The sequence below is a fragment of the Pseudophryne corroboree genome, chromosome 9 (assembly GCF_028390025.1).
Source record: "Pseudophryne corroboree isolate aPseCor3 chromosome 9, aPseCor3.hap2, whole genome shotgun sequence".
Classification (NCBI taxonomy): Eukaryota; Metazoa; Chordata; class Amphibia; order Anura; family Myobatrachidae; genus Pseudophryne; species Pseudophryne corroboree.
In genome coordinates this window covers 102,525,027-102,548,027 of record NC_086452.1, presented here as the reverse complement: position 1 = coordinate 102,548,027, position 23,001 = coordinate 102,525,027, and the positions used below count along the sequence as shown (strand labels likewise).

General features: G+C 45.0%; 1 protein-coding gene across 4 annotated transcripts in view; it reads left to right on the top strand.

The window, feature by feature from the left end:
- Positions 1-23,001, top strand: part of ASTN1 (astrotactin 1) — a 689,393-nt gene that overhangs the window by 593,743 nt on the left and 72,649 nt on the right. For all 4 annotated transcript variants that reach the window (XM_063939709.1, XM_063939708.1, XM_063939711.1 and 1 more), the window contains one exon: positions 17,104-17,375. In XM_063939709.1, the coding sequence (XP_063795779.1) occupies positions 17,104-17,375 (272 nt within the window). The remainder of the gene's footprint in view (positions 1-17,103; positions 17,376-23,001) is intronic.

The window sequence follows — 23,001 nt, the reverse complement described above, 5'->3', positions numbered from 1 at the left end:
GAGGAGGAAACACATAAACCGACTGGTACACCCATGGTGTCACTAGAGCGTCCACTGCTAACGCCTGAGGGTCTCTTGACCGGGCGCAATATCTTTTCAACTTCTTGTTGAGGCGGGACGCCATCATGTCTACCTGTGGTTTTTCCCACCGGTTGACCAGCATTTGGAAGACTTCTGGATGAAGTCCCCATTCTCCCGGGTGGAGGTCGTGCCTGCTGAGGAAGTCTGCTTCCCAGTTGTCCACTCCCGGAATGAACACTGCCGTCAGTGCTAACACATGATTCTCTGCCCATCTGAGAATCCTTGTGGCTTCTGCCATCGCCATCCTGCTTCTCGTGCCGCCCTGTCTGTTTACATGGGCGACCGCCGTGATGTTGTCTGACTGGATCAGTACCGGCTGGTTTTGAAGCAGGGGTCTTGCCTGGCTTAGGGCATTGTAAATGGCCCTTAGCTCCAGGATATTTATGTGAAGAGAAATCTCCTGATTTGACCACAGTCCTTGAAAATTTCTTCCCTTTGTGACTGCCCCCCAGCCCCGAAGGCTGGCATCCGTGGTCACCAGGACCCAGTCCTGTATTCCGAATCTGCGGCCCTCTAGTAGATGAGCCCTCTGCAGCCACCACAGCAGCGACACCCTGGTTCTGGCCGATAGGGTTATCCGCTGTTGCATCTGGAGATGGGACCCGGACCATTTGTCCAACAGGTCCCACTGGAACGTCCTTGCGTGGAACCTTCCGAATGGAATTGCTTCGTACGAAGCTACCATTTTTCCCAGGACTCGTGTGCATTGATGTACCGACACTTTTCCTGGTTTTAGAATGTCTCTGACCAGAGATGACAATTCCTCGGCTTTTTCCAGTGGAAGAAACACTCTTTTCTGGTCTGTGTCCAGAATCATTCCCAGGAACAGAAGACGTGTCGTCGGGACCAGCTGTGACTTTGGAATGTTTAGAATCCAGCCGTGCTGTTGTAGCACTTCCTGAGAAAGTGCCACCCCCACTATCAACTGTTCTTTGGACCTCGCCTTTATCAGGAGATCGTCCAAGTACGGGATAATTAAAACTCCCTTCTTGCGAAGGAGTATCATCATTTCGGCCATTACCTTGGTAAAGACTCTCGGTGCCGTGGATAACCCGAACGGCAGCGTCTGGAACTGATAGTGACAGTCCTGTACCACAAATCTGAGGTACTCCTGGTGCGGAGGGTAAATGGGGACATGCAGGTACGCATCCTTGATGTCCAGGGATACCATGTAATCCCCCTCCTCCAGGCTCGCAATAACCGCCCTGAGCGATTCCATCTTGAACTTGAACCTTTTGATATAAGTGTTCAAGGTTTTTAAATTTAAGATGGGTCTCACCGAACCGTCCGGTTTCAGTACCACAAACATTGTGGAGTAGTAACCCTTTCCTTGCTGAAGGAGGGGTACCTTGACGATCACTTTCTGTGAATACAGTTTTTGAATAGCCACCAACACTGCCTCCCTGGCAGAGGGAGTTGCCGGCAAGGCAGATTTTAGGAAACGGCGGGGGGGAGACGTCTCGAATTCCAGCCTGTACCCCTGAGATACTACTTGAAGGACCCAGGGATCCACTTGTGAGAGAGCCCACTGTGTGCTGAAAAACCTGAGACGTGCCCCCACCGTTCCCGATTCCGCCTGAGCAGCCCCAGCGTCATGCTGTGGACTTACCGGACGCAGGGGAGGACTTCTGCTCCTGGGAACTAGCTGTGTGCTGCAGCTTTTTCCCCCTTCCTCTGCCCCTCGGCAGAAAGGATGAGCCTCTAGCCCGCTTATTTTTCTGGGGCCGAAAGGACTGTACCTGATAATACGGTGCTTTCTTTTGCTGTGGGGTAGCCTGTGGCAAAAAAGTCGATTTCCCAACAGTAGCTGTGGAAACGAGGTCTGAAAGACCTTCCCCAAAAAGTTCCGCCCCTTTATAGGGTAAAACTTCCATGTGCCGCTTGGAGTCGGCATCACCTGACCATTGCCTAGTCCATAACCCCCGTCTGGCGGCAATGGACATAGCGCTTATTTTTGATGCCAGCCGGCAAATATCCCTCTGTGCATCACGCATGTATAAGACCGCGTCTTTTATATGGTCAATCGTTAGCAAAATATTGTCCCTATCCATGGTATCAATGTTTTCCGACAGGGAGTCTGACCACGCAGCAGCAGCACTGCACATCCAAGCTGATGCAATAGCGGGTCTCAATATAATGCCAGTGTGTGTGTATATAGCTTTTAGGGTACTTTCCAGCTTTCTATCAGCCGGTTCTTTTAGGGCGGCCGTATCCGGAGACGGTAGTGCCACCTTCTTTGATAAGCGTGTCAATGCTTTATCTACCCTAGGGGGTGTTTCCCAGTGTGACCTATCCTCTGGCGGGAAAGGGTACGCAGCCATTAACCGTTTAGAAATGATCAATTTCTTATCTGGGGAAGTCCACGCTTCCTCACACACCTCATTTAATTCGTCAGATGCAGGAAAAACTACTGGTAGTTTTTTCTCACCAAACATAATACCCTTTTTTGTGGTACCTGGGGTATCATCAGAAATGTGTAAAACATTTTTCATAGCCTCAATAATATAACGGGTGGATCTATTGGAGGGTACACTCGTCTCATCATCGTCGACACTGGAGTCGGTATCCGTGTCGACATCTGTATCTGTCATCTGAGGTAGCGGGCGTTTTATAGCCCCTGATGACATTTGAGACGCTTGGACAGGCACAAGCTGAGTAGTCGGCTGTCCTATGTCGTCAAACCTTTTATGTAAGGAGCTGACACTGTCACGTAATTCCTTCCATAAGTCCATCCACACTGGTGTCGACCCCGCAGGGGGTGACATCACATTCACAGGCATTTGCTCCTCCTCCACATCATTATCCTCATCATACATGTCGACACAGCAGTACCGACACACAGCAGACACACAGGGAATGCTCTTACAGAGGACAGGACCCCACAAAGCCCTTTGGGGAGACAGAGGGAGAGTATGCCAGCACACACCAGGGCGCTATATAACACAGGGATATCACTATACAGAGTGTTTTCCCCTATAGCTGCCTATAATATATATATACTGCGCCTAAATTGTGCCCCCCCCCCTCTCTTTTTTACCCTTTCTGTAGTGCAGGACTGCAGGGGAGAGCCAGGGAGCTTCCTTCCAGCGAAGCTGTGAGGGAATAATGGCGCCAGTGTGCTGAGGGAGTTGGCTCCGCCCCTTTTTCAGCGGGCTTTCTCCCGCTATTTTATCGTTTCTGGCAGGGGTTAATATACACCTATATAGCCTCTGGGGCTATATATGGTGTTAGTTTTGCCAGCCAAGGTGTTATTATTGCTGCTCAGGGCGCCCCCCCCCCCAGCGCCCTGCACCCATCAGTGACCGCAGTGTGTGGTGTGCATGAGGAGCAATGGCGCACAGCTGCAGTGCTGTGCGCTACCTTGGAGAAGACAGAAGTCTTCAGCCGCCGATTTTCCGGACCACCTTCTTGTTTCTGGCTCTGTAAGGGGGACGGCGGCGCGGCTCCGGGAACGGACGACGAGGTCGGGTCCTGTGTTCGATCCCTCTGGAGCTAAGTAGGCCTAAGAAGCCCAAGCTACCACCACTTAGGTAGGTTCGCTTCTTCTCCCCTTAGTCCCTCGTTGCAGTGAGCCTGTTGCCAGCAGGTCTCACTGAAAATAAAAAACCTAAACTATACTTTCTTCTAGGAGCTCAGGAGAGCCCCTAGTGTGCATCCAGCTCAGCCGGGCACAGAAATCTAACTGAGGCTTGGAGGAGGGTCATAGGGGGAGGAGCCAGTGCACACCAGATAGTCCTAAATCTTTCTTAGATGTGCCCAGTCTCCTGCGGAGCCGTCTATTCCCCATGGTCCTTACGGAGTCCCCAGCATCCACTAGGATGTCAGAGAAATAAATGTTACATATCTTTTTATTTTAAGGAAAATTTAGCCTGTTTTTCTTCTTCTTCTTCTTCTTCTTCTTCTTCTTCTTCTTCTTCTTCTTCTTCTTCTTCTTCTTCTTCGTCTTCGTCTTCTTCGTCTTATGATGATGATTATTATTTTGTAATTATTAATATTATTATTTACTCTGCATTATAAAACAGGGAATTTTGGACTAAGATTGAACAATATGGCAGAAGCCTCATGACTCATGAAGAGTCATCCTTCAGCAATCAGTAGAGGAAAAACCCCCTTGTGGAGGACACCTCTAGAGACCCATGGCTGAAGGACTGCCCGTCCGTCTAGGCATTAAGAGACTATGCAGAGTTTGCCCACACCACCCGCCCACCCACTAACCTTGCTCTAACCCAGTCATCCCTTCTGCCGCCTCACGTCTGCTATTTTGAAATTTTACCCGGCTGAAAAAGAACGCACCTACATGTCAATGGTGAGAGAATGAAAAAAGAGAGCAAGAGCTGAATGGGAGTGAGGGAGGGGGACAGTCATAACCACCATAGCGCTCATTTCTGATGCTAACAGAGATTACAACTGTACAAATATAGCCATTCTCATCATGGCTACATCATACCGTGATTGCGCCTTGTTAGGCGCGGCCATTCTGCGGACGTCTGGACGTCTAAGACGTGGGTGTGCCCCATTTGCATGGATGTGAGCGGCAGATGCCGCAGCTCGGCGCGGCTAGGCGCAGGTGCACATAGCTACATTGAGGGTGCACGTTCACCTCAGATGTAGCCATGATCAGCGTGGCTACATCAGTATATAGTATTGGATAAAAACAAAAGTAATGATTAAAGCCCAATATAATTCTCTTACACCTCTGCACATTAATAAGAATGGATCAGCCTGCAATTCGGGCACACTAGGATTTAGGCAGGAAGAGAGAGAGAGAGTAAAGGATTTCATTTGCAACCTTATAGGCTCACCAAACATCTCCAAGGAGATGTCATAGGTGCAGCTGCACATAAAGGATTTAATTAGGAGCATTATAGGCCCATCTAGACAGCACTCTTCAAATATCTGCAATGACCCATTTGCAGGCGCTCGTGGTTGTTTAGTAACAGCACTGTCCCAGTAGGTGTGACATTTTGTTTTTCTCCAATACTATGCTATCCCCAAGGTCATAAGTCATATATTATAATAGTCATGCTAAAAGTCTGCCGACGATTCGAACTAAGCTGCTCTTATCTTTGTCCGATATAGGCAGTTGCCATTATGACATCAACATGACCTCACACGCCCCACCAAACTGACCAAAACTGGTTATTTCTGGTTTGAGGCCCCTGTTATCTTTTACATGACTGACTTAAGGAAATGTAATTTCACTTATTATTTAAAACTATTACATTCAGATTATTGGGGGTCATTCCGACCCGTTCGCACGCAGCGGTTCTTTGCTGTGGTGCAAACGGGTCAGAAATGCGCATGCGCAGTGGACGCATTGCGCAAGCGCATCATTGCCTGGCTTCAAAACGGCGGCGGAAACGGACAAACGGGGCATGGTCGGGGCGGCTGCGTTACATCACATGCAGCCAGGTGCACCCGCAGGAGGCTACCCCATTTTTTACGATCACCCTGAAATTGTGGTGCAACTGTAATTTTTTGCGGGATCAAGGGGGCGATGCGGCATGCTGGACGGCCTTGCCTTGCGATGGGCAGCCCCCAGCATGAGATCAAAAGGACTGCAAATTCTGCTACTTAGCAGTATCCTTACTGAATTAGGCCCATTTATTTGTAAACAATTTTTGCAGATTTCCTTCAGGGACTAACACAGAAGATGCTTGGGGCTACTAACACGTGGGTAAGCCACGTAAAGCTTCCCATGGGTCATTGGCGTCCCAAAGGGGGTGCGGCTGCACCCGGGTGTCACCCACCGAGGGGTGACACCAAAATGGCGGCTCCTCTTCAGTGACAGGAGCCAGGTGCTGCACTGTGACATTACGTGCAGCACCCAGCTCCTGTCACTGTGCAGGAGCCAGAACCGCGCACACACACTAGTCCCCGGGTGCAGCCCGCAACCCCCGAAACACCCAGAGCAACAACATGGAGATGCAGCCCTGAGTATTTGCCCCTGTGACTTGTTGCTTGTCATAGCGAAGCAGATGCTTACAGGAACTGCAGGGGCTTGGATTAAAAATAAAAAATTTGATGTATATAAGGGCTATACGTGGTATAAACACAGTCTCACCTGCATCACATCCCGTTAGAATCTTTGCCTCAATTAGGTACCTCTGCAGAGCAGTCACTTTAAGTCGGGTTCTGTTGTATTATTATAACCTGGGCAGAGTCATGTTCTGAGTCAAGCATGACCGGAACACCAACTTTCAGTGCAATACTGTATGCTGGAAGTCCAGCTGCATAAGTGAGTTTAAAAATTCCACACATACTGTATAGCCATTTTGGACGGGTTGGTATCGGGTGACCGGCGCTTGCCAAGCAGCGGGCTCACCACAGGTTCTATTCCCACTCTATGGGTGTCGTGGACACCAACGAGCGGGAATAGTCCCTGTTGGTCGGCGGGCTAGTCATTGTTCAGGATATAGGCGCCGGTATTGTGACATATAGGGCCTAGAAGTATAATTATAAAAATAAAATGTCTATGTACAGACACAACCCTTACAGTTTTATTTTATGTATAGATTTTTATTGTAGGGTTTCCCTATTTATCTTTAGCTATGTGAGGCTGTGTATGAACCCAATTTCCACTGTTATGTTGTTTTTTACTGTTACAGTGTATCAGCGATAACCTCATTTAAGGAAAAAACTATGAAAAAATCGGAGTAAATCTGTGAAAATCACAAACATGGGGGGTGATTCCAAGTTGTTCGCTCGCTAGCTGCTTTTAGCAGCATTGCACACGCTAAGCCGCCGCCTACTGGGAGTGTATCTTAGCATAGCAGAATTGCGAACGAAAGATTCGCTAATTTTCTCGTAACGATTACCCCGCCGTTTCTGAGTAGCTCCAGACTTACTCAGCCATTGCGACCAGCTTAGTCCTTTTCGTTCCTGGTTTGACGTCACAAACACACCCAGCATTCGTCCAGCCACTCCCCTGTTTCTCCAGCCACTCCCGCGTTTTGGATCTCGAACGCCTGCGTTTTTCCGCACACTCCCATAAAACGTCCAGTTTCCGTCCAGAAACACCCACTTCCTGTCAATCACACTACGATCACCACAGAGATGAAAAAGCTTCGTTATGCCGTGAGTAAAATACCTAACTTTTGTGTAAAATAACTAAGCGCATGCGCTCTGCGAACATTGCACATGCGCAGTTAGCGGATAATCGCAGTATAGCGAAAATCGGCAACAAGCAAACAACTCGGAATGACCCCCATAATACGATTGGTCTGATTCTGCAAATGCTACAGCAGTGTTTTTCAACCACTGTGCTGTGGCACATTAGTGTGGTCTGAGTAGTCTCCAGGTGTGCCGCCATAGAAGCAGAGCCAGGCCCGTCAGTGTTTTACCGCTACTGAGGCCCTGGAACGATTAATACTGGTGGGTTTAGTGGTTGCAGAGCCAGTTCTAATTTTGGGCCCGGGCAGTGTTGGGCTCTTCTGGCTTTCTCAGATGTGGCTCAAGCGTTACCTATGGAGAAGCTGCGACATGACATCCTAGGACACACAACTGCACCATGCATCACCATTATATTTGAGTTAAAAAAAATAGTTTGCCTTGGCAATATTGAAATCTTGTTCAGTGTGCTGCGAGTTGTAAAAGGTTGAAAATCTCTGGTCTACCCCATCTGCAAAACTTATATATTTGTGAGCAACTAAGTCTGTGAATTTGCATATAAAGTGCTGCGATGTAGCAACTGTGGCATTTTTCAATGCCAAGCTTCTTTGTGCTTAATATACAAACTCAGGGCCTAGGTGGTCATTCCGAGTTGTTCGCTCGCAAGCTGCTTTTAGCAGCTTTGCACACGCTAAGCCGCCGCCTACTGGGAATGAATCTTAGCATATTAAAATTGCGAACGAAAGATTAGCAGAATTGCGAATAGACACTTCTTAGCAGTTTCTGAGTAGCTTCAGACTTACTCGGCATCTGCGATCAGTTCAGTGCTTGTCGTTCCTGGTTTGACGTCACAAACACACCCAGCGTTCGCCCAGACACTCCCCCGTTTCTCCAGCCACTCCCGCGTTTTTCACGGAAACGGTAGCGTTTTTTCGCACACTCCCATAAAACGGCCTGTTTCCGCCCAGAAACACCCACTTCCTGTCAATCACATTGCGATCACCAGAACAAAGAAAAAACCTCGTAATGCCGTGAGTAAAATTCCTAACTGCATAGCAAATTTACTTGGCGCAGTCGCACTGCGGACATTGCGCATGCGCATTAGCGACTATTCGCTCCGTTGCGACAAAAAAATAACGAGCGAACAACTCGGAATGACCCCCCTAATTCAGAGTTGATCACAGCAACAAATTTGTTAACAGTTGGGCAAAACCATGTGCACTGCAGGGGAAGCAGATATAACATGTGCAGAGAGAGTTAGATTTCGGAGGGGTGTGTTCAAACTGAAATGTAAATTGCATTGTAAAAATAAAGCAGCCAATATTTACCCTGCACAGAAACAATATAACCCACCCAAATCTAACTCTCTCTGCAAATGTTATATCTGCCTCCCCTGCAGTGCACATGGGGGGTAATTCCAAGTTGATCGCAGTAGTAAATTTTTTAGCAGTTGGGCAAAACCATGTGCACTGCAGGGGGGGGGGGGGGGGGGGGGGCAGATATAACATTTGCAGAGAGAGTTAGATTTGGGTGGATTATTTTGTTTCTGTGCAGGGTAAATACTGGCTGCTTTATTTTTACACTGCAATTTAGATTGCAGATTGAACTCACCACACCCAAATCTATCTATCTCTGCACATGTTATATCTGCCCCCCCCCCCCCCCCCCCCCCTGCAGTGCACATGGTTTTGCCCAACTGCTAAAAAATTCCCTGCTGCGATCAACTTGGAATTACCCCCATGGTTTTGCCCAATTGCTGAAAAATGTCCTGCTGCGATCAACTTGTAATTACCCCCATGGTTTTGGCTAATTGCTAACAAATTTGCTGCTGCGATCAACTCTGAATTACCCGCTCAGTCACATACGGATATACAGTGCTGTGCGAAAGTTTTAGGCAGGTGTCGAAAAATGCTGCAAAGAAAGAATGCTTTCAAAAATGAAGTGTTAATAGTTTATTTTTATCAATTAACAAAGGCCCTCATTCCGAGTTGTTCGCTCGCTAGCTGCTTTTAGCAGCATTGCAAACGCTAGGCCTTCGCCCTCTGGGAGTGTATCTTAGCTTAGCAGAATAGCGAACGAAAGGTTAGCAGAACTGCTACTAAATAATTCCTTGCAGTTTCTGAGTAGCTCCAGATCTACTCCTAGATTGCGATCACCTCGGTCTGTTTAGTTCCTGGTTTGACGTCACAAACACGCCCTGCGTTCGGCCAGCTACACTCCCTGAAAACGTCCAGTTTCCGCCCAGAAACACCCACTTCCTGTCAATCACACTACGATCACTCGAGCGATGAAAAAACGTCGCTCGAGCTTGTGCAAATCTCCAAAGTTTTGTGTTAAATTAGTGAACGCATGCACGCTGCATGCCATGCGCATGCGCATTTTTCACCTAATCGCTACGTTGCGAAAAACGGCAACGAGCGAACAACTCGGAATGACCACCAAAATGCAAAGTGAATGGGCTACTTGGGCCAAGCATTGTGGAGTTTGACAAGCACAGTAAGCAGACCCCATAGAAGCCTATGGGGGCTGCTTTTGCAATCGAAAATGGGTTCCCCTGTAGATAAAGCCAGGACTCCAAGGGATGCTTAATATTTGTGGGTATCCCCCCAAAATAGGTTTTGATAAACAGTCCACTTAAACTTAGAAACATAGAATTTTACGGCAGATAAGAACCATTCGCCCATCTAGCCTGCACCTTTTTTACCATGTTTTTACCTCAAACCTTATTTGATCCTGATTTATTTGTAAGGATATCCTTATGTCTACCAACTGTATGTTTAAATTGCTCTACTGTCTTAGCCTCTGCCACCTCTGATGGGAGGCTATTCCTCTTGTCCACTACCCCTTCTGTGAAGTAATTTTTCCTCAATAGCAGTGCAGGCAAATATGGACGATCTCGTCCATATTGGCTACATGCACAGGCGACGGAGCACCAGCGATGAACGAGCGCGGGGCCGCGCATCATTCATCGCTGGTGCCTCCACACTCAAAGATATGAACGGTATCTCGTTCATTAATGAACGAGATTGTTCATATCTTTCAGTCAGATCGACCAGTGTGTAGGGCCTATTAGTCTCCTACCAGAAATGATGGATGTAGACAATAACACATTCACGGGAGCGGGTTAAACCATGTTATGGTCTCAATCCTTCCTTCTATAGGTTCTCAGTTTACCTAAGTTGTGCATATGGAATGGAAAGAAACTCCCAATGGTGTAATACAATCTTTTGATTATATCCATACAACATACAAGCTCTCACCACAGCAGTTAATAAAGTGTCACAGGCTTCCCCGGATACCTCAGTCTACCGGCAAATATGAGAGAGTCCAGTCCAATGATCCTCAGCCAATCACGAAGTTGTGATACACTATGAGGCTCTTTTCTTTTTATCTTTGAGTGTACAAAAGGATTTAAAGAAATCCCCTCTCCAGGAAAAGCTGCACAAGGTGGACTCTTGAAAGTGGTTTACACTGACTAAACAGCGCCAAAGGATACAGTGGTGATATTGTGTCATATTTTATGTTGTTTTGGTAGTTTCGGGTGAAGCTACTATACCTGTGTGTCCAAAGGGCTGCTAAGTAACATGCGTTTCTACATTTTATATATAAATTTATAAATTGGTTGAATAATTCTGTTAATGGTGCTTCCAGCACCCCTTTAAGCTCATTTAGTATCCTTTAATGTATACATCTGGCCCCATTGATTTATCCACTTTCAGCTTTGAGAGTTCTGTTAGGACTTTCTCCTCTGTAAATGTACTTGTTTCATTTTACTGAATATCGCTGCAACTTAACTGTAGCACCTTCCCCTCTCTTTCAGTAGTGAATACTGAGCAATAAGTATTATTAAGATGATCTGCTAATACATTGTCTCCCTCAACAAGACTCCCAGTCTCTGTCTTTAGTCATTTTATTCTGCCTTTTGTTTTTCTCCTTTTACATATATACCTAATAAAAGTTTTGCCTCCTCTACCCACTGACTGGGCCATTTTCTCCTCAGCTTGTGCCTTTGCGCATCTGATTACCGTCTTAGGGTCTGATTCATACCTGATCACTGCTGTGACTGCACAGACTGCGCACACTGGATCTTTGCAGCTCGGCGTACACATGGGAGCGCACATTTGCACGGCAAATTTCCACTCCCCCTGGGGGGGGGGGCGACTATCTGAATGCAGGACAGCAAAGTTAGCAGACAACGATCAGGTCTGAAACACCCCCTTAAGGCCCCCATCCACTAGCGAGTTTTATCTCAGCAATGAGTTGGATCCTTTTTTTCTGCAATCTGGCTGGCAGCTTCCCGGGAGCCCTGCGATCTAACGATATTAAACCTATTTCTGTGCGATTGAGATAAATATTAGGGTGTGATCTGCGACTGCGATGCGAGGCACATGGGAACGCGCCTCGCATTACAATCGCATGAGAAGGACATGCGATGTGACACTTTTCATGCAATCCATCTCAGCAATTTGTCTCAATCACATAAAAGAGCCCATATCGCACTAGTGGATGGGGGCCTTTAGTCTCCTTCTGTCCAAAAAGATATATTTCTTTGTCTTCATTATTTTGTGTCTGCTTATATTTCCTAAAAGCCATCTTTTTTGCTTTCACAATACTTGCTACTTCTTTCGAAACCACACTGGCTTCCTTTTCCTTGTGTTTTTCCTAACCCTTTTGATACAAAGGTGTGTTGCCTTTAGTGTATAGCACTTTTTCCCACCTCTACTCCATTCATTCCAAGTTCCTCCACTTTGCCAAAGAATCACACATTTTCCCGTCCCTACAAAATCCGCCTTCCTAAAATGTAACACCTTTGTTTTTGTTTGGTATGAGTCAGTCTCAGTCTTCATGCTGAACCATACTGCTTGCTGATCACTAGTCAGATATTCTGTCTCCATTTGTAAGTATTAAGTTTAATATTGCATCTTTCTGAGTTGGCTCCCTCACTAATTTCTGTAGGTGATGCTCCCTGCAAGGAATTCCAAATATCCCTACTTCTAGTGGAATTTGCAACAGACACCTCCCAGTTTACATCAGGAAGTTTCCCATGATTCTTACCTCTCCTTTTATTACCATTTTAGTGAAGTACTGTAATAGATTCTTGTACAGTTCCTCTTCCTGACCCGGTGGCCTGTATATTACCCCAATATGAAGAATCAATATGGATGGTGTAATGGTTAGCATTACTGCCTCACAGCACTGAGGTCATGGGTTCGATTCCCACCATGGCACTAACTGTGGGGAGTTTGCATATTCTCCTCGTACTTGCGTGGGTTTCCAACGGCTGCTCCGGTTTCCTCCCACAATCCAAACATATACTGGTAGGTTAGTTGGATTCCAACAAAAATTAACCCTAATGTGAATGTGTGTGTGTACATGTGGTAGGGAATATAGATTGTAAGCTCCACTGGGGCAGGGACTGATGTGAATGGCCAAATATTCTCTGTGCAACGCTGCGGAATATGTGTGCGCTATATAAATAACTGGTAATAAATAAATAAATAACTTCTCCCCTGTTTCTATGGTCACCAAAAGGGCCTCAGTTTTTTCTTCAATACTTTGTATTAAGGTAGTATTTATGGGAGTTTTTTTTGTACATTTATTGCTACAATTCTTTCCATTACGTCCTTCCTAAATAAAGTGTATCCCAGTATAGCTATGTCCCAGTCATGATTTTCATTGCACCATGACTCTGTAATAGCCACAATATCTAGATCATCCCTTGTCATTATTGCAATTAGTTCTGGGATTTTATTTCCTAAGCTCCTAGCATTTGCCCTTGTAGCTTTTAGAGTTGTGTTTCTGCTTGTCCTGTTCCTAGCTATGTTCATCTCCTTTCCTATGTTTATTTGGTTTTGATCTGAATTAACTTCTGTTGCTGTGGATATGCTTCCTATTCCCTTTGTCTGCAGAAGCAATACTTCTGGGTTGGGGGAACAGATTGCTGTATTCCTATTTGGTTTACTGCCCCCCATCTGCTAGTTTAAATAGTCCTTGATGAAGCATCAAACTGTTCAGTTAGTATGCAAACTATACACAGTACTGATTACAGTGTATCTTTAAACTGTACTTTTTGACTTACAGTACATGAAAAAGCAAACAAAACAAAAAAAGCCGTTCCATCTGTAACAACTAACAACATGAAAAGTGTTGCTTTCCACAGTCTTGTGGTTATTTGCCTCAATGCTGCTAAGTTGTAATATCTGCCTGAATCCTAGTATCCAGCAGTGAGACATCTCACGTCTTACTGTTTACAACACAGACAGATCCCAAAATAAAAAAGTCCATATTGTGCATCTGTCTCTGACTCATTTGTGTCTATTGCATCAGCATTTTATTTGCATGTGCAACTAGTTTTTCCTTAAATGTGCTAAAGTACACAAGGAAAACAATGTAGCCTTCACATTTAATTAGTTCTGCTGTTTGCCCCTGCTGAACGTGCGTCTTGGACTGTGCTGACTTCTCCAGACACCTGCAGAATATTGCCGTGTTATTACAGCCAGTGTACAGCAAAAACATATTGATATACAGTATTTAAAAAATCATCTGACTATGAGCTTTTTTTTTAACTCTGTAGTACATTCCTACAAATGTAAACGTATATTTCTAATCTTTGAAGGAAAAAATCTATCGCTATACATCTATCCTATATTATAAAAGGCTAACACTGCTCCTTTCCTCTATGGGGGGAATTAAAGTGTTTTGCACGCCAGTGGCCGCTAGATTGTACCCGACTAAGCAATTCAATTGTTGCTCCGTTCGGGTGCGCACAGCCACCTGCGCTGACATTACTGTTGTGTTGTTCCATCATTTTGACAGGCTGGTACCAGAGTTGTATTTAGACCTCATGGGGCCCTAGGCAAGATGCCAGTTTGGGGCAACCCTCCTCCTTCAACAATCCATAGCACTATATTTTCATTCCTGGTTGTGATCAGCATCACAAAAGTACCATGGTGCATGTGTAGTACAATCGCAGCACGTGCACAGACTACCAATAATCGCTCAGTTGCATGAACATCTGCATTGCGTACAAAGCTGAATCAGGCGCTATGTCTTTTGGTAGCAGATTAGAAACCTGCGTCACATTTAAAGTAAACCAACCGCCTACATACAGTGGATGAAACCATTTTGTGTCTCCAAACATTTCTCATCTTATCAAAGAACATCACTTAACAAAATTTTCACTAGCCATTATAAGTCGATAGGCTGCATTCTCAGGATTATTGATTCAGATCTTTGTATTTCTCGGACTGGACAGGATCTAGGTGTATGGATGAGTGTGTAAAGGAGACTGTAAGTCCACCTTAAACAGCAGTTGAAAACTGTATACTCTGGGCCTGAATCTACACAAAGATATTTAGATCTGTAAATGCAGGAAGCATATCATCCCTACCCTAATCCTGACCCTAACTCATCCCTAACCCTAAACCTCACCCTAACCGTAACCCTTCTACCCTAACCTCAAACCCAATCCGCTAAACCCTACACAACCCTAAAACCCTATTCCTAACCCGAACCTCTAAAGAAACTCTAGTACCCTAACCCAAACTGCTACACCACCCCTAATACCCTATCCCTAATACCCTAACCTCTAAATTAACCCTAATATCTTAACCCTACATTTTCCCCTCTTAGTACTATAGAGGTTCGTAGCCCTCTCCCCGTTACTCCTTACATACAACACACAATTCTGTTCTGATAGAGTGCTAGGGATTAGAAGGGCGCTGCAAAATGGCATCTGCAGTGTTGGCTGTGTTGTGGACACAAAGATGTGGTGGTGTGGTGGGTTAGGGTACATGCATAGTAACATACCTTCCAACATGACCTATTCCATTAGGTACAAAATGCTCTGTTCCTAGATTTCCTGTCCAGTTGCTGTGGTAGGGCTGCAGCATAGTCCAAAATCAATATAGGGGAGCCACACCAACTGTCACCCCAAACTGCCAAACATTGCCTGCCGGGACTTGTTGGCATTTGGGGTGGTTCCCCTATTTGAATTTTGGACTGTGCTGCAGCCCTACCTCTGCAGCTGTCTCTGGAAAAGAAATCCAGGAAAAGAGCATTTTGTACATAATGGAATGGGTCATGTTGGAGGATATGTAGTATGGTGTGTTTCTGTACCCTCCTTAGTGCCTATAAGGTATAACAATGATGATGAGTTATTGTCACAGACTATGGTGGCTTATTTATCCCGGGCTGTGTGGCACAGGGCTTTCATTTGCATTTTCACACTGCAAGCACTGGGTGCCTGCCTAATATAACAGTGACATTACTTGGATCAGTCCCTGGAAGGATGAGGAGGTATTGGCAGGGGCGGATTCGGAACAAAAAGTGGCCCTGGAAAAATTTGTACTAGTGGCCCCACATGGGCAGCACCAGAGGTGTATGGTCTAGCTATGTGCCATGGCAGCAGCACCCTCCCCCCAAGACTTTCCAGTTGTGAGCATGTCCAGCATCAAGGGGAAGTTAAAAGGAAATAAAATCAAATATTATGAGCACATTATATGATACACCTTCAGAATTTAGGAAACTATATTATTCTTTAGAAAGATATATTTTCTTGCTCATTACACCAACCGTATCCCAATCACTATTCACTCAATCGTATATGTCAGCCAAGCAGGCAGACAGAGCATACACTAGATCATCTGCAATCACAGGCTAAGTGGCAAAGTCATTTTCATATATGCAAATTATTTTTCATCTTATTCATTATGTCTATAAAAAGGACCACATGTCCTCAAACAAAACAGGCCCCACGGGGGCGTCGGCCCACCGGGGATCTTCCCTGTAAGCCCTATGGCCAATCCGCATCTGGGTACAGATGAGTAGAGAAGTGAGTTGAAGGTGGAAAAGAGGGGACACAGGTTAGAAGACTGGGTGCACATTAGAGAACTGAAATGGTGATAGGTGATTACTGAGATGCGTAACCTGCATGCAAATCTCAAGAAATTGGGTGCATGCATACTCTCGCACCCGTGCTCCATACGCATTACATTGTAAAACCATGGGTGAGTGCGTACGCATCGCAACAATGTTATAAGTAGACACATCTGTAGGTCAGTGATAGATCATAGGTGATAGGGTAGTGCTGTAAGATGAAAGGATGCATTTATAATGGAAAAAATTGGTTTAGGAGTGAGATTTCCTCAAGTGGTGCTTAGTTGTGCAGGAGCACTCTAGCTATCAGAAAAAGACAGCCTGATTGGGCAGGACAGAGATGTTCCAGTAAAGATTACAGTGGTTGTGTTAGAGAAGATGAGAAGTGGATTGAGTGAGGAGTAGTTAGGTGTCACTCTGTGTGTGTGGATTTGGCTTCAGAGTAAAGGCATTAGGTAAGGTGAGGCTGAATGAAAGGATGTATGTTGTGATTAGATAACAGGAAAGTCAAGTTTATGAAACTAGAGATGGAGTAGAATCTGGTGAAGACAAGGTCAAGCAAGGGTCTATCACAGTGGGTGGGAGATGAAGTCCACTGGGAGAAACCATTGTACAAAGTAAGTGAGAGAAGGTTAGTGACAACAGGACAGATATACAGAGCAAACACTGTAATGTACACCTTACTGTACATCAAAGGGGGTTATTTTCTAACAAATCCAAATGATAAGTGTGCAACAACCTATAACAGCCAATTACCTATTACTTTAATTAGTCTAGTGAAGGCGAATAGACCCATATTTACTTTTAGTTGGTAAATTATCATTGAGAAGTAAAAGGGACCAACTGAAGTACTGAATATTGCATGCGTTGGCCACAAGTGGTCATGCAATAGTTGTTTTTTGCTTTTGTTTTGTTGCAAACGTTGCATACAGTTTATAAAGCTTGTATGCACTGTAACATGACAAAAAAAAAAAAACATTATATAATTCCTCATCATTAAATGCCACGTCTCTTATTGTAAATTAATTTCCACAGGAAATACCCCATCAGATGAGTCGGAGGAGCGGGAGAGAGAACCGAAAGTGCTGACATTTCCAGAATACATCACCAGTCTCCTGGACACTGGCACCAGGCAGCTGGTGCAAGGTTTGCGCATGGAGTGCCAGAGCCGCGGCAGATGCTCCTCTTACTGTCAGCTGTGTCATGTCACCTCAAGCCCTGATGCACCCCCTGAGCCTGTACTTCTAGAAGTGACAAAGACAGTCCCCATATATGAGCTGGTCACTAACAACAATGCCACCCAGCAGGTAAGGGGAACATTTCACAATCGTGCCCCACCACCGCATACAGGGTATACAGAGATGTGGAGTTTCACAGTTGCCAACTAAAAGTAGTTTGTGAATACATTGAAAATAACATTGTTTTTTTACTCTCACACAGTCAGCCATGCACAATGTGACAACAAAATGTCCAACAAACCACAACCCATGGCAGGCAAAATAAAAAAGCTCTGAAATCACCACACTGCTATTACAGTACCGCTCAGACACAGCACAAATGATAGACTTAAGAATCTAGAACGCTCTAAAAACAAAGGTTTTCTTAGGGGCCAACTGCTCTCCAGAAATCAACCAGCTACAATCTGTTGCAGCAGCACACATCTCTGATGAAACAGCAGCTCTCCCAAGTGATAAAGCCTAATATTTATCCTATATTAAACACTATAAAAGGTTAAGAGACACAGTACGCAATTGGCGTATGGGGTACCGTAAGGGTACGCACTTAGCGTAGCATACGCTCGGCCGTGATCGAGACGCACATGCGGCACGCTCGCTCACAGCTTAATGCGTGGTGTCGAGCACGCTATAGGCGAGCGACTACCGTAATGCTACTCTACTAGTGTAGCGTACGCTCGAGACCACGAGGAGATCACGAGCGGCGCAGACGCTTACAAGATGGCAATCAGTAAACCTTGAATGTAACACACAGAAAGGATACTCTTATACTGTAAATCTTGTACTGAAACACTGTAGCGATATAACGCTGTTTAACCTAGTTAACACTAAAGCTGTTTGAGCGATCGTGATCGCTCCTATTACCCACTGCAAATGTAATGAACACACGATACCGTGCTAAGGATCCAACACCTTTACTAACGAGCTTTTAGTTATATAGAAAAGAGAAACAGTTAACAAGTCATACACTACAGGCTAACATATAATTCTAACAGGATGTCTAGACAGAAATATACGCAAATAGTAAACAATCGCAAATACAAATACATAGACTAAGAATGAATGGCTAACATTACACTGGTAACAAAGTGGCAACAGAGAAACATACCATACGGGGAACACTCGCAGGTGCAACCGGAATCCAGTCCTCCAATTATCAGCGATAACTGTTGAAGAGAGAGTACTGGCCGGTCTGGGGACAGTGACCCTTATATACACAACCTACAGTGTACTTCAAAGGGCCCTACAACCTTATTGTTCATTGGACACAGGAATGTCTCTCTGCACTATATCAAAAGGTCATAGGTTAGTTTGAACAGGTGGGCTGTGACTATTTCAAACAGCTCAGGTGGGTGGGAATCTCCGGATTCCCGCCGCATGGATAATGAACTGCAAATATAGAATATGTCCAGAAACTACTAATGGCCATAACTACACGCAGGAGCGATTAATCTTAACCTAACCAACACCGGATTATTGCTATTAAAATACTCTTCGGTTAGGTACCAGACACCACTGTTCAGCCTTAAACAGGCCCTTTGTACCACGCAAAGAGGGATTCCCAAGTCCGTGAACAAGTCACATTAAACAAACTTACAGTTATTACTAAAGGGAACATTACCTATAAAACATGCTATTTGGTTCTATCATTAAACGATTGAGTCACCCGCTAGACGCACACAAACTCTACCGTAAATGCACATACCACGCGCTCGAGCGCATGGCCGAGGCGCCATGGGCGGCTGCGAGTATCCGCACGCACGGGAGAGAATGTGCACGTGCAGCAGGCACGCGCATGAGGTGAATATATGGCAACGTGCAGCGTGATATTTTTCTGACTTTGACAGTCCACCCTTTGGCAGTCACCAATAACTGCCACTTCCTAAAACAGTTCAAAAAGAGAAAAATATATGTCATGTATAATACATTTCTATGATTGTGTAAGGGAGAAGAGAAGAAGGTGGGAAAAAGGTGTGACCTAGTGAGATAGTAGAAGCATGTATGTATGAGTCCATGTTTGAGGGGTCATGTATCATCGTGCCGTACGTGTTTTAAATCAAGCTTCGAGGTATTGCGAAGTATACATTTGAATTCCTTCTTATCCCGTGGTACGGGTCTGTGGATGGGCTGTCAAACTTTACCGAGCTCTTTTCGGCTTTTGGTTGCAACAAAATGGGGGAGCACATTTTAGTTGATGATACATGAATGGGGGATTATGTGAGTGCTGATATCTGTGCCTATATTCCCTATCGACTATGTGTGTCAGTAGAAATGAAGATAAGAAGCAATTATGGTAAATGCAGTCATAAACTATGTGAGTTTAATATACATTTGTTGATTGAGGTCTTGTCTTGTGTCTTGTCTCGATGTACATGTTGACTGTAGTCTCCCGATGCTTTTGCTATAATTGCTTGAGCAAAAAGCTTTCTCAATGTCCATAGACTTACAAAAGTGTTGGGCTATCGTAAAATTTTAAAATCGCTAGGGATATTGGGGGTCTATGGCATTGTCCATCAATGGTCTGTGTAAAAGGTTGTTAAATTCTTCTTCCAAGCGGATGTCTTTGTACCTTGGAGGAAAACAAAGGAGAAACGGGTGAAAGAAACGGACCGTGGAATCACAACATTGTCTCTATTGTTGGGTCATAAATCAAATTAGTCGTTGTTGTTGCAGTATCTTCACTTCTTAAACTCATCACTCGGGCATTACGTTTATACTTCGTTAAAACCCGAACGCATCTAAATATCAGACCGACCAATATGATGACACCCAGAATACACAAAAGAAATTTCCCTACATCCATGATAATACCTTGGGCCCATTCTCCTAAACCAGAGAACCAATTTCGTGGATTCAACCGTGACACCCAACTGGTCAGCTCATTACCCACAGCGGCAAGGGTGAGATTGTGTTTCCTTCGGAACTCCCATTTTAATTGTAAAATGTCATCCATCTTTTGGTCTATGACCTCGGCTGGGTCCTCCGTGCTGTTTGTAATGTACGTGCAACACTTTATTCCATATTGAGTCGCTAGGGTAACACAATACCCGCCTGTCACAGCTGTGAGATAATTGAGAATCATCCTATGCTGAGCCAGTTCCGTTTTGTAGGCTTGTAACTCTTTCCCAGTGTACCTGAAGGTGTCGTCATACATTTCGGTGATATTGTCTAATAAATTTGCAAGCGCAGATATATATTTATAATTTATCACTCCTCTAGCGGTACGAGTGATATCTAACGCGATTAGAAATTGAATCCCGGTGGATTCATGGATCAGGTCAGAGGCCGGATGCTCTGTTCTTTCTATCAGGTGCCGTTTAACAATGTGCTCGTAATGAGTGTGAGTATAAGGAGCTTGGGAACTGCGGTGAATATCTTTCATTTTAGTGTGGGATACAGTCATTACCTCAGGCAGTACTTTTCCAATATAACATAACCCTTCTGAGTTTGGGGCAAGCCACTTATACGCCTTCCTCCCGCATATGAAGTATGCATCATCGGGGAGAACATATGGGACGGAGTGTGACATAACCATATTACAGATTTTCCATGTGAACTCTCCTAACCCTAATTCTTCCATCTGTTTAGTACACGTATCAGTTTGTATGATCTGTGCACAGTAAATCTCTCCCTAAGAGATTAGTCGGAGCCGATGCAGCCAGCAGAAAAGAATGCTTGGTATGCAAAGGCCCTATCGTAATCTCTGCTGGTTTGCTTAAAGGGTATTGTCGTACTACTCCTGTTACTCCCATGGCTGGAATTGTTTTACCAGTGGTTCTCATGCCCACGGTCGAATTTATCATTGACTTGGCCGCCCCCGTATCTACAAGGAAATTTAGAGATTTACCAGCTACATCAATTGTAACCTCGGGTTCACTTCCAAGGCTCGCAATAAATTTCACTGGCTGCAGATTACAGGTGTGACCACACCCCTATGGTGCGTGGTGACCTCCCTGCATTGCAGTGGCTGCTATTACCTGTGAAGGGGGTAAATGGGTATTATCAGAGACTTGCCAGTCTCTTTTTGGGGGATACCTTCTTGTTTCCCCTGCGTGTGGCTCATAGCTCCGTCTCTGCGGTCCTTGATCCCAATTTCGTATGTCATGTCGTTGTCTAGGGTTTTTTATGTGCATTATGTGAGTTATTTGTACAGTTACGTGCAAAATGTCCTTCCCTGTTACAATTGTAACATTTTACCACATACGGCTTACCACCAGGGGTCTGTGATCGGGACTGAGGCGGCCTTGTTGTAAGGGCCTGGATACTTATTGCCATCAGTCTATCACTTTGTGACTCCCTGCGTCTTGTGATGTTCCTGTCGTGCCCAACAGCAGTCTCTCTTAAGGCGGCCACCGACATACCTCTCCAGTTAGGTTGAGTAGTTTGTACTGTACTCCTTAATACCTCCTTTAAACCGTCCATCAAGACGGACACCGCTACCTCTCTATGGTGTATATTTGCCTCAATGTCCACGATCCCAGTATATTTAGCCATTTCCTCCAATGCCCTGTGGAAATAGTCAGGGGCAGTTTCCCCTTCCATTTGTTTAATGGAGAATATTTTGTTCCATTTTACTACAGCTGGGAAGTATATTCTCAACTGCAGATTGATTCTGGTTACATTGTCTTGATTATATTCGTCCGTAAGGGGTACCTCCTCATCTAATTTACAGTCGGCTATAAACTTTATGGGGTCAATACTAGAGGGCAGACATGCCCGCAGTAGTGTCCGCCAATCTTTGTTGTTAGGTTCAGTGGAGTTACCTAGGTCCTTAATGAACCTCTGGCATGCGGCTAAATCTTTTCTGGGATCAGGAAATTCAGACAAAATTGTTCTTAATTCTGCTCGGGACCAGGGACAGTGCATTGCAATATTCCTAATGGGTGTGGCTCCATTTGGGGACCGCTATTACTCTAACAGGGTTAATATTAATTACTTCACTCTGGTTTGATTCTTCAGTGTATGGTGCAATAGTTTCAGCATATTGTACAGTGCCGTACTTACCTGTAGACACAACCTCACCTGTCCCTGAGCTATGGGGTTTAGATGCCAATCTTACTGGTTGGGCGATGCCCACTGAAGTATCGCTTATGGTGGCCGCTAGAGAGAGAGCTGAAATCGTAGTGGGCTCATCTTCTTGGTCGTATTCCTGGGGGAAGTTTAACATAGGATACAACTTGCATGGGTTAGCGTTAGTATCAACATTTGCATTAACTTTTATCTTAACCTTATCACTACTACATTGATTAAGTGCACTCTTATCGTACACCCGTATGTCATTCTCTGTAGCCACTTTGTCCCCTACTATATATGGTGGTGGTGCCGTTGCTATTAGATTTCTACCAGGATTTGGAATTGCTTTCTGAGCTAATTCCTGTTGTATTTCACTTTCCTGTTGCCATATCTGTAAACAATCATAATGTCTAATCCTCTGCTTTGCAGATTTTATTAGACCTATCCTTTTTCTCAGATTCTGCAATACATCAGGGTTCAGACTGCCTACCCGGGGAAACTGTTCCCCATCATCCTCTGTCATACGTTCCCATTCTTTGCATAATACCTGTGTGTGTGATCCGTATTTTTCACACATTATATACCGTGCGGACCCTTTGGGCCAGCAACTACCAACGTGAACCCTTGTTGGACGTCCCTTCTTTGAACAACTGGCCCCCATCGTTTGCAGATATTGCTGTCTTAG